Genomic DNA, 12616 nt, shown 5'->3' with positions numbered 1-12616 from the left:
GAAGGGGTATGAAAGTATGCTTTGTTCTCTCCTTCCCAAATCCTGTGGCTCTCAGCCCATTAGGCCAGATGCTGGTCTTGATTAGAGCAACCTTAATACTGCTCAAATTTACATTGTCTGGCAAGGACCTCAAGAGGCTCTTTTGGCACCCACGGAAGGGTGCAATGAAGGGAAGCCTTAGTCATGTCCCCTGCACTGGTGACTGGGCAGCGTTTGGTAAAGAAGCTGCCATACTTGAGGGAATCTTCCAGTGACCAGTTAAACTGGCTTTTAGGCTGCTCCACAGAACTGGAGCCAGAGCAGCACAATGCAGTCAGAATGCAGGAAAGGATCTGATCCAGCATTTGGTCTCACACATCTGAGACTTCTGTGCAGTGTAAAGTTAAACTCAACATACCCCAAAAGCACAGCATTATCTGTTCAATTATCAGAATAGCAAAAGTTATCAGCAATGTCAACACAAATGTGTGTTTCGATGACAAACGCACAACACATAAGCCATACCTATTTATCAGACATGGGTAGAGTTCAAGTTGCTATGTTTTGGCAACATAAGTTGTATGTGACTTTAAATATCATGAATGAAGGAGAAGGTGATTTTTAAAGTCTGAGAAATAAAATTCAGGAAGGTTCTCTGATTTTTTTTATAATAGAATTCAGCTGAGTCAGAGAATTAAGACTGCTCTTTCAGTGTTTGAATTTCTCGTTTTTGAAAATATAACTGAAGAAATATAATATTGAAAGCACAGTTTGATTTCTTATACTTATCTGTGAGTGCATTTATTGGTATATTATGTATGACAGATAAAGATTTCTCAAGGCTACGTATATTTTATTACTACACAGACCTTTTCATATGAGGGTGGTATGAAACCAACAGTGCATGAAGAATCCCAGTGTGATGATACCGGAGAACTAATCTGACACAAGCTGTGGGTGTTTAGATGCAGCATTATGGCTACAAGAGAGCAAATGTGCAACCAGATTTGTGTGTGTATTCTGGGCATTATGCAGAGGTAAAAGCAGATGAGAAATGAATTGCTCATGTGTAGTTCAAATATTATGGTAATGGGAAAGATGGTGGGAAAGCAGGTATTGCAGATAAGACCCAGCAGTATAGTAAAGGGACACTTGACATGGATATAGCTGTGCGTGGATAGCCCCAATTAGGTGGCAGATGACTTGGAAGAGGCATAGGAATAATTCCTTTACTGTATAGCAAACTCGTCCAGAATTTCAAAAACAAGTCTGTTAAAAACAAGTAACTTTAAAATACTCACCGTATCACTTAAAACATTACAAAAACTTCAGTCCTGCCAATTCAGTAAGCAGGAGGAGTTTGGGACGGAAATATTTTAGTTTTCAATTCTCCTATTTAATTGCATTTTTCAATGCAACCTTAGCCCTGGAATCCTAATTGTGGCTTTATAATTATTGCTGCCCAAACTCTAAATTTGAAGTAGATAAAAAGAAAGTTTGTTCTAGTAGAAACTCTTGGCTAAATCCATAATTACAGTTCAGCTGATGACGCACTCCTAAAAGATGCGCAACCAGTGCATTGTGGGGAGGTAGGCTGGTCCAGTGATTAGGACACTTGCCTTTTGCTCAGAAGACCTGGTTCAAGTCCTTGTTCAACCACAGATGTTCTGTGTGACCTTGAACAAGTCACTTAGTCTTTCTGTGCCCTTGTTCCCCAGCTGTTAATGGAGATAAAAATACCTCACTACCACAAAAAAGTGTTGTGAGGATAAATACATTAAGGATGGTGAGGTGCTCAGATACTGTGGTAATGGGAGCCATATATGTGCATAAGGCAGAATGCGGAAGGCCTCCTAAAGGTAGGTCAGCACATTTCCTGCATTTAAGAAAAATATAGAATGTAGGAGAAAACATGTGAGGTTAAAGAAACAGCAAGGGAGAGAAGAAAAGGAGGACATGTAGGGAGAGGAGAGAAGGTGGAGGCAAGAGCTGGTGAGTGAAAATGCAAGGGAATAAGGAGGCAAGAGAAGTGGATTAAGATATGGGTGAAGAAAAAGGGAAAGTGGACGAAGAAATGGGGACTGAGAAGATAGATTCCTACTTTGAGACAAACTTCCCACATCACTACAACCTGTAGGGCAGCTACCTTATTTCAGCACCACAGTGCTACTGTTAATCTTGTCGCACAGCTAAAAGGGAGAAGGAACAGCTAATGTAGAGCTGTTTATATTAGATTCGTGAGAGGAAGAATTTAAACCAAAAAAATGTGAATGTTAATTGGGAATTGTTTAAGAACGCTTACTCAAGGCACAAAAAGCCACAATCCCCAAATCGAGGAGGAAGGCCATGTTGGTTAAGAAAAAACAACACCTGGTTTACAGGGGAAGAGTTTTAAAAGAGCTAACTGAGGAGCTCACTGGAGTGTTAATGCTCATGGTTCTCTGGGGAAATTCCAGAAGTCTGGAAGCTAATGTTGTGCCAATATTTAAAACAGGTAAATGGGATGAACCAGGTAATTATAAGCCTGTCAGCCCGACATCTATCCCGGGCAAGCTAATGGTGCAACTGATATGGGCCTCTCCCAATAAAGAACTAAAAGAGGGTAAAATAAACAATGCATATGAACATGGGTTTATGGAAAACAGAGCTTGTCAAACTGACCTGTTATCTTTTTTTGATAAACTACAAGGTTGGTTGATAAAGGTAATAGTGTTGATGTAATACACTTAGACTTCTGTAAGGCAATAGACTTGATACTGCCTTAAAAAAACTTGTATGATATAAAATTAACATGGCACATATTAGATGCCTTAAAAAGTTGGCTAACTGATAGGTCTCAAAATGTAATTGTAAATGGGGAATTGTCATCAAATGGGTATGTTTCCAGTGACGTTCTGCAGTTCTTGGCCCTATGCTATTTAACATTTTTGTTAAGTTACCTGGAAGAAAACAAAATAATCACTGATAAACTTTGCAGATGACACAAATATTGGGGCAGTGGTAAATAATGAAGAGGACAGGTCACTGATACAGAGTGATCTGGATCTCTTGGAAAGCTGGGTGCAAATAATGTGTTTTAATATGGCTACATGTAAATGTAGACATCTAAGAACAAAAAATGGATGCCATAGAGATGCTCTAGGAATTATTTTAGGAAGTTCTATGGCCTGTGTTATACAGGAGGTCAAACTAGCTGATCACAATAGTCTGTTCCGGCCTTGGAATCTATGAATCTAATGCAAAAGATGTTGGCTGCGCAGCTGTGTTAAATTATTTTCATGCTTCTGCTGGAGAGGAAGCCACTGCCTTTTGTTAGAAATAACTGATGCAAAATAACTTGATGATTTTTCAAATCACACGTAGAGTGAAAATTTACTACAAATATTTCCAGAGATGCTCATCACCAGTATCAGAAGGGTGCACCATGATTCTAGGCACTGGCAAAACCTCTTTGCTTCAATTAGCAATGTTGTAGATGGAGTTGGGCAGTTTGTAGCAGCTAACTTGTTACTCCAAGTGTAAAATTTCATGGAGGGCCCAATCCTGAGAAAGAAATTACAGCCTAATTGCTGTCGTGTGAAAACTTCATTATGTTAGAGCATGAAATCCCAGCTTCCAAAGTGAAAGCAAGTCCCAGACAGTCTTCAAAGTTGGGCTGCATTCAGCTACCGTAAGTTGAGATAGTAGCAGATGCTACCTTCAGCACCCCCAACCTCACAAATTATTGTTGTTCACAGACCAACACACCATTTCTTTGGCATGTCCATATTTTCCTTTTCCATGATACTCTACAAACACCTGCCAGACAAGTCTCCTTTATGGATAAATACGGTGGTGTACTGTCTCCTTGCGTGCTAGCTTCATGGATTCTAATGGTTTAACTGACACTATGATTTGCCTTATTGCTGTGACTGGATATGGCATGTGTATGCACAGACAGGCACATTTTTCTTCTCTCTGAATTGAAGGAGTGAGAGAAGGGTTTGCTTCTGCTGCGTTCAGAAACTGCTCATGTTGAGCTTATTGCTTTGATTATTATGCATGAACTATTATCCATAGAAAAAGGACAAGTTTGTGTTTCCCCTAATCAAAGTGCTTTTCACGCTCCATTTCTTTAATGCATACTTATATTATATTCCATTTAAATCTTAAACAGTTAAGCTTAGTGGAGAGAAGATTAAATATCCTGATCTTGCATGATTTGGAAAGCATTGTTCATCAGTAGATAAGTTCAGCAGTACAATTGATTTATTCAACAAATGAGCAATGAAGGCTTTGTGTGTGTTTTGCTCTAAAACAAGAATAAACAGCTCTCTTAAGAAACTCCAGCATTAAACATTACCAAAAAGAATACTTTACAGGATTTTTCATAATTTTATACACAGACACCAATATGTTTTGAGTTGTGAAACATTATCATTAAATAACCTGCAGAATTTAACCATTTTCTTTCAGAATCTTTTACAAATGTACAGAATTTTCACAGATATAATCAAGTGCTAAATGCGGGGAAGGGCTTCTCTCATTGCTAGGTTGATCAACTTTTTATTTGGCATTTCTCTCTTCTATCTGCTATTCAGCTGATTTTTGCCTAGCATTTTTTCTGCTGTCTTCCCAGTGTCCCTCTCACTTCTCTGCACAACACACCGTTTCCCTGTTCACCACCTATTTGCATGACCCCGCTTTGATGTTTGCCTGATGAGTCCCCTCTTGCAACACTACATGCTATTTAGAATTTATTGACTGTTTCCTCCCTTTTTCACTTAATTGGAATTTCATTTTAAAAAATCTCCAATGAGAAACCTTTTCCAGATGCCCATTTCGAGCCAGATCCTGCAGACTTTTACTCATGTAAGTAGTCTTCACCCAGATGGAACAACTTCAATGACTACCGATATAAGGATTACTCGGGAAGAGGGGGCAAATTCTGAAGGATCATACCCTTGTTGAGCAATGCATTGTAAGGTGAACACCACAAAATTCCTTGTGCATGCTGCGGTTTGCATAGATCACCCACCTGTCAAATAGCTCCCCTCCTGTGACCAACTCCAGAACAAGACTGATTTCTGTGGGGGTTTCAAATATCTCCTTCAGTTTTATCTGGGAAAAGATACCAAACAGAGTAATTATTTGAGTCCATGCACTGTACAATAGACTACAACAAGGGGACTGTAGTGAAGCGGAAGACAGTACTAACAGTGATTACATGGTTCACACTCAGATCAGTTAAGAAATTTATTGTAAGTACTGTTTATGGTGCCTAATTATTTCTTTTTTGCTTCTTTTGATCTCCTCCTGGATCCCTCTTTCTTTCATCCCTACACATTCACTTCTCATAACTCAGCAACCCTCTCTCAAATGCAGGAAGATTAGAGACTGCTTTATGGCCAATCAGGGCCTCTGCAGGAGTCTTACAGAGGAAGTCCCTGAAGACAAAGGCAAGGCTTTCCCTCCCTCCAGGGAGTAACAACCATGACACCACCAGCTGGCTCTATTTATCCCTTTTCTGCCAGGTTCCCCTTTAAGCAAAAGGCTTGTTTTTGTAAATTCTGTCTTGCTACTTGGCGGAAACTTTAATAATTTACTTTAAAATGTAACTCTGACCCAATGATCTTAGATAAAAACCCAGATTTTTAATCAAAGCCTCTCATACATTAGCATACAATGTGAGCTATGAAGATCAATACTGCGGTCTCAGAAACTGAATACATTGTTAATGAGAGGAGATACAGTGAAATATTCTAAAAATACCCACTTACAATATTTGGATGCGAGAGGCGAAGGAGAACACCTATTTCAGTTCGGACAATTTTCTTGTCTACCTGGTTAAAAGAAAAAAAGATGTGAAGTGTGACTGCAATACTCATCTGAGAAACATCTAATGGCATTACAGGAAAATGTCTATGAGCAGATTGCTAGATTTCTTAGGAGAATGATTTGTGTCTCTTGCACTGAAGTCTAACTGGTAATTATCCCTCTGTATGAAGAGAATGAGAGTTTGCCCATGCTCTGGAATAATGTAAATTTTCTCTCTAGAACACTCACATTGCTGCAATCCCTTGCAAGACAGCAAACACATGAAAGACAAGCCTGAAAAAGAGGCTACAGATTGTATTTGCTATTCTGCCCCTGTGCATCTCCATTACACCAGAGGATGGATGTGGCCCAGCATGATGTGTTTAACAGTGTGTGTCCGGTTAGTTGGGAAAGAAAGGATTCTTCACGCTTAGGTGGAGTTTATACCTTTGTGGTATATTTTGCTATAAAATTAAAAGGTGAACATAAAGGATGTCCGCCCCTGTATGGGCCAAACATCCCTTAGCTGGAGCCCAAATCAAGGTGTAAGGTTTGACTTGCTTCAGGTGCACCTCATTTCAATTAAATTCTGAGGAGGACCCTCCTCCCATTTGCTGCTCAACAACCACACTCTTCCAAGATCCTGTCTCTTGTTCCAGGTTCAGTTTCCATCTCCCTTGCAGCACATCTCACTTATAGTAAAGCTGAGGACCAATTCCCCACAGCTGGTCCAGCCCTACTGCACCACAGGGTCATTCATTCAGGATGACTACTGTGCTCCTACTAGCCAGAGGAAGAGGGTTAACCCCTTCCAGGTTTGGAGAGGGTCGGTGTACCCCATCATACTCAGGTACTGAAGTGCACAAGGAAAAAAAAACTGTTAAGTTTGAAAACATGTCATGAGGTTTATTTTATTTATTTAGCTAAAGTAACCAGTAAGTTGATGGAAGAACTGTCCTAGTAACAGATACTTTCATAAAATGAAGATAATAGATAAGCTATTACCAGCAGGAGAGTGGGGTGGGAGGAGGTATTGTTTCATGGTCTCTGTGTATATAATGTCTTCTGCAGTTTCCACGGTATGCATCCGATGAAGTGAGCTGTAGCTCACGAAAGCTCATGCTCAAATAAATTGGTTAGTCTCTAAGGTGCCACAAGTACTCCTTTTCTTTTTATAAAATGAAGAGCCATACTGAAAATGCTAATAATTAATGTTTCAAATGTCCCTAACTCAGTAAGAATTAGTGGGTTAATCATTATCAACATGGATAAAGGTAACCCTGTTATAATAAAAGAGAATGAGAAATATGAAGGATTCCACCCTCAAATGCATTTCGCTATTCTTGTACAGGCTTCAGAAATGATAGCTTTTCCATTTCCTAGTACAGTTTGTAGAAATATTTGTGACATAACTATTTTTTTTAAATGTATGGTCGAGTTGCATTAGCTATCCTGTGTGGGTTTTTTTGTTTGTTTCACACAAGAACTCAATGTTATCCAAGGGAATTCACCGTGTAAGGTAGAAAATTGCCTGATGAACAAGTGGAACTTTATACTCAAGGTCTGTGCCTGTACTGTGGAGGCATATTCTTGAGTACTTATCATGGTTGTGGCTAGAAAGTAAGTAACAAATGTTTTTAAAAGCCTTCATATTATAGAAGCAGGATACCATTTGGAAAGAAGCAGCACTGTGCTTAAATAAAAGCTTCCTAAATTTTTACCTCGATTGTAGGGAAACATTTTGCTTCAACAGGGAATAAATACAGCAGTTGTTTTTCCAGTGACAACAAGCTTTAAATATTTTTCATTTTCAAAATTATAATGGAGATATAAAGCTCAATTCTCCTCTCACTTACATAAGTGTAAATCAGCTGAAGTCTATGGTGTTACACTAGGGTAAAGGTGGTGTATGCAAGTACAGAATTAGACCTGTAGTCCTTCCTTGAAGCTGCTCATTTTAGTATGCTCTGACAGGAGACCAAAAAAGAAGAGCAACATTGAAGAGACACTGTGAAGGGGTTCCCTTGTCCGACCAGCACGAAGAGGCAAAAATGGAAAGCGACTGAAATAGTTGAGTGAAAACCCTGTGTAGACTTCTCTGTAAAGCTGCTTCATAGTAGCAAGCCAGATAATCTTCAGTAAAGGTAATCAACTGAGACTACTCACAGAACATGTCAATCAAACTGACCTCAAAGTATAAGTCCTCCCAAAGACCCACACTGGATTGGAAGCAACATCTTTGTAATTATGTTCTATGTGTGCTCCCCTTAAAAAAAACAAAACAACGTAGGGAGTTTATTATCCCAGCACAGGCCATGCAGGCTTGTGTCAAAGTAGAGACTAGGGATATTGAGTTATACATCTGGAAGTTTTCATCACTATTGCATTATGGGTGTCTGTCTTCTGCTTTTGAATCCCACTTCCTTCCTACATGTTAACAAGTACATCAAAACATTCACATTGTGGTGGTGATATTCTCACCCAATGCTACTTTTTAGTAAGCGGCCATGTGTGGATGGAGTGAGGTGCAGTTGGCATCATTTCCTAGCTCCTGAAGACAGTAAACATCATGTCTTAGATCTTGCCTTCTCTAGTTTGTCCTTTAGAATAGCTTTTTCAAATTCTAGCGGTTGGCATATTTAACTCCTATGGAAGTTGAAAGGTTGGATTACTACATTTCAAAGCTGGAAATATGAGTAATGTGGTCTAATGATAATGATATGTGATGCCAAGCAGAACACATAGATTGACTCTAGTCAATTGACTAGTTGGGACAGTCTCCACAAAAGTTTGGAGAGTCAGATAAGAAGAAAAGAAAATGGAACTGTGACATCTCCAGGTGCATTTCACCTCCCATGATTTTCACAATAGTAGTGTAAGTGAAATGGGTGGTTTGATGGGATTCCTGGGATGCAGCCTGGGACTGTGAGACACTGTGCCCCCTTAACTCCCCAGTGTGGGCTGTCTCTCACAATGCTTTGCTAGTGACAAGCAGCAAACCCCTCCAGGTACTGTTACCACTCTGCTGGACAATGACCGGTGATGTCTCTTCAGCACCCACCCGGCCATTGGTTACCTCCCTTGTCATGGTCTCTGGAGAACTCGTATCTATCTGGGTGCTTCCCAAACCCAGAGCATATTTTAGTGAAAACCATACAACACAATTCTTATAATTTTATATGCATTAATGATACACTTTTAGATGGAACAATGGGTTTCAGCAGATCATAACCTTTCCCCATATACCTCACATGACATGCTTTATATGCAATATCACAATTATATATAGATGAGTACTATGGGGGTTACAAGACGCTCCCCCGAAGTATAGTGTGTTACAGAGGGCCCATAACCAAACTTTCCTAAACTTCAAAGGTATTGGCTCAGTTTGAAATATCAGATTACATTCTTTTTCACAAGTGGCATGCCCTCTCAGGCTGTATACTCATCTCCACAATGAGGGGAGCTTCTTGTTGTTCAAGAAGCAGCATTACCTGAACAATAAAATAGTTTTGTTAACATTAACCAATAGATTTCAAAAAGTAATTGTAAGTGGTGAATTGCCATTGAAAGGAGGTGTTTTAGTGGTGTGCTGCAGGGAACTGATCTCAGCTGATTATTATTCAATATCTTTATCAATGATTTAGAGAAATATATAAAACCAGCGCAGGTAAAATTTGCAAAATTACAAAAAAAAAATTGGTGGAGTGGCAAATCATTAAGGGGACAGGTCAGTTATACAGACCGATTGGGATCGCTTGATTAGATGGACTCATTGGAACAGCATGCCTGTTAACACAGCCAAATGCAAGGTCATAGACCTAAGAACAATGTACATGGGACACACTTCTAAAATGAGAAACTATACTCTGAAAAGCAGTGACTCTGAAAAGGACTTTGGGGTCATGGGAGACAATCAGCAATCTTGTCGCTAAGAGGGAGAATGCAATCCTTGGCTATACAAGCCAGAGAATATGAAGTAGAAGTAAGGAGGTAGTATTACCTCTGCATTAGTGAGGCCATTGATGGAATAGCATGTCCAGCTCTGGTGTCCACTTTGCAAAAAGAATGTGCTCAGAAACAAGCTACAAGAATGATTTGAGGTCTGGAGAACAAAACTGTACAGCAAGAAACTAAGAGTATGTCTGCATCACAGCTGGGAGGTATAATTCTGGCACTGCTCAAGCTAGCCCACTAAAAATAGCAGCGTGCCTGGGGAGCAGCATGGGCTAGCCACCCAAGTACGTATCTAGGACCTCGAACGGGGGTCGCCTGAGGCACTGCCCATGCCACCCTGGCCACATGGATATTTTGAGTGCACTAACTCAAGCAGAGCTAGCTTGTGTATGTCTACCCAAGCTGGGAATCAAACCTTCCAGCTGCTGTGTAGAAATACCCTTAATAAGCATTTGGAAGAAAGGTTACCAGGTGACTTGATCATGGTCTACAAGTACCGACATGGGGAAGAGATTTCTAACCGATGGCTCTTTCATCTAACAGAAGAAAGCATAACAAGATTCAATGTTATAAATAAGTAAAAAAAAAATTAACAAAGGAGGGCAATTAACCACTAGAACAACTTAGCAAAGTTTGTGGAGGATTCTTCATAACTGAAATCCTTAAAGGAAGACTTGATATCTTTTAAAAAGCTATCCTATATCTCAAACTGAAGGTATGGGCTTGATACAGAAATTACTGGGTAAGGTGCTGTGGCCTGTGTTATGAAGGACGTCAGACTAGATTATCATAATGGTCCCTTCTGATCTTAAAATCTGTGGATATGTAACATTAGTGAATCTAAATCCCAGTGGTGCAAAGCCTTTTTTGTACAAAGTGTTCTGAAGGGCCATCACAGCCCTATAAAAATTACAAATATTTCTAGTATTATAAAGTCAATAACTCGGCCTTTAGTAAGTGTATTAAGTGTGTAAACGGGACATTTTTTGAGGACTTGAAGGTAAGGCAATTGCCTACTTTCTTGTGAGCTGATATAAAAACTAGGGGGCTGTGACTGTAAATACTAAGTATGGGCATAATCCTGCAAACCGTTACTCAAAGGAGCAATCCCTCAACATCAATGAGGCTACTCATGTGCGTAAAGATTACCTGTGAGAGTGAAGATTTGGAGGATCAGGCTTTAAATACTTACTAGATTCTCAAAGTCAATTCCTTCCAGCTAGAAAGGTTTAAGGAGATTGGAGACTGATGAATTCTGGACTTGTTTTCATAATTCTCTGTAAAATGTCTGACTAACCCAGTAGATATCAAGCAAATGAATTCAAAATATTGCACAAGGCGGTTATTCCCCCATGAAAGCTATTTAAATGTGGCAATCTACTTTCTCCAGCATGCTGTAGGTGTCAAATTGAACAGTACACAGTTCATTTTCTCTATTTTTGGACATGTTCATGCATTATGAATATCTGGCAATAGGTATGCAATAAGACTATGTCTACACAACAGCTGCACCGCTGTAGCACTTCTGGTGAAGACGCTCTAAGCCGACAGAGAGAGAGCTCCTGTTAGCTTAATATCTCCTGCCTGCGTGAGAGGTGGTAGGTGTGTTGGTGGAAGAAGCTCTCCCACTGACAAAGCACTGTCCATGTCACTCAGGGGTGCAGATTATTCACACCCCTGATTGAGGTAAGTTATACTGAAGTAATTTGTAGTGTAAACATGCCTGAGTTTTCCTTTTGGAACCAAATGGGTATTGCTAGGGTATAATAAAGAGCTTAAGGAACAGGATCCTGATTTTATCCGCCTGATGGCAACATATTAAGAGAGGAGGGATGGTCCAGTAGTTTGTACACTAGCCTGAGACTCGTTCAATTCCCAGTCCTGCCACAGACTTCCTGTGTGACACCAAGCAAGTCACCGAGGCTCTCTGTGCCTCAGTTCCACATATGACAAATAATGATAATGAAACTTCATATCTCACAAGGGTGCTGTGAGGTAAAGATGTTAAAAGATTATGAGGAGCTCGGATACTACAGTAATGGGGGCCATGTAAGTACCTAACATAGTTAGATATTTGTAAACAGCCTGGAAAGTGATAACCAAAAATGGCTATGGGGATAAATTTTAGCAACAGGAGAGAGAGAAAGAGAGAGAGAGAGAGAGTGTGTGTGTGTGTGTATCTATAAAACATAAAATCTCTGTATGGTGAGAGTATCAGCCTACATAACACAGTCATTAGGGAGATCATGCTATTTTACCTCTTACATTCATTTCCTTACCAACTCACATGCAAAGTGTCACGTGTACCACAACATATGTCACCACTTAATTTAGTCCAGCCTCTTCCATGGAAGATGCATCTACTTACATAAGGTCTGAATTTGGTGCTAGATGTTTATCCTGGATACAAGCATCTACAATTCTGTCACTGAGGTTTATCTATTCCTGAAGGCAATCACTTTGCTAGGAAAACAATTATGCACTTTGAAATAAATATTTTTAAAACATTGTATTTTAAAAATCACATTTAAATTCTTGCTAATAATATATTTTTGTATAAATTTTGTTAAGCTAACAGAGGTAAAAATGGGCCCAAACATGAACCATTTATCCAAAAATACCCCACAACCCCAAGTGTTTGGATAAAAGACACCCAGATATGAACCATTAGTTTGAGTTGTGTAAACGAATATCCGAGCAACACATTTTCACAAAACTAGAACCATTCTTGATTTTGCCTGGATGCACTTTACAAATTCAAAGCACATATCAACTAGGACAATTTATCTGAGCCTGAGTCTACAGTCCTTTCACATGTTGTGTGCTGCTTACATGAGTAAGCCAACAGGGCTATTATCATGAGTAAATACCACGCAGTGAGTGT

At 39.6% G+C, this 12616-nt stretch overlaps 1 protein-coding gene across 5 annotated transcripts in view; it reads right to left on the bottom strand.

Annotated features, from left to right (window-relative positions):
• Nucleotides 1-12616, bottom strand: part of CAMK4 (calcium/calmodulin dependent protein kinase IV) — a 291927-nt gene that overhangs the window by 133207 nt on the left and 146104 nt on the right. For all 5 annotated transcript variants that reach the window (XM_073344679.1, XM_073344680.2, XM_073344683.2 and 2 more), the window contains 2 exons: nucleotides 5739-5801; nucleotides 4997-5079 (listed from right to left, as the gene is read on the bottom strand). In XM_073344679.1, the coding sequence (XP_073200780.1) occupies nucleotides 4997-5079; nucleotides 5739-5801 (146 nt within the window). The remainder of the gene's footprint in view (nucleotides 1-4996; nucleotides 5080-5738; nucleotides 5802-12616) is intronic.

Source organism: Lepidochelys kempii, chromosome 5, assembly GCF_965140285.1.
Source record: "Lepidochelys kempii isolate rLepKem1 chromosome 5, rLepKem1.hap1, whole genome shotgun sequence".
Lineage (NCBI taxonomy): Eukaryota > Metazoa > Chordata > Testudines > Cheloniidae > Lepidochelys > Lepidochelys kempii.
This window is presented reverse-complemented; position numbering and strand designations above follow the sequence as displayed.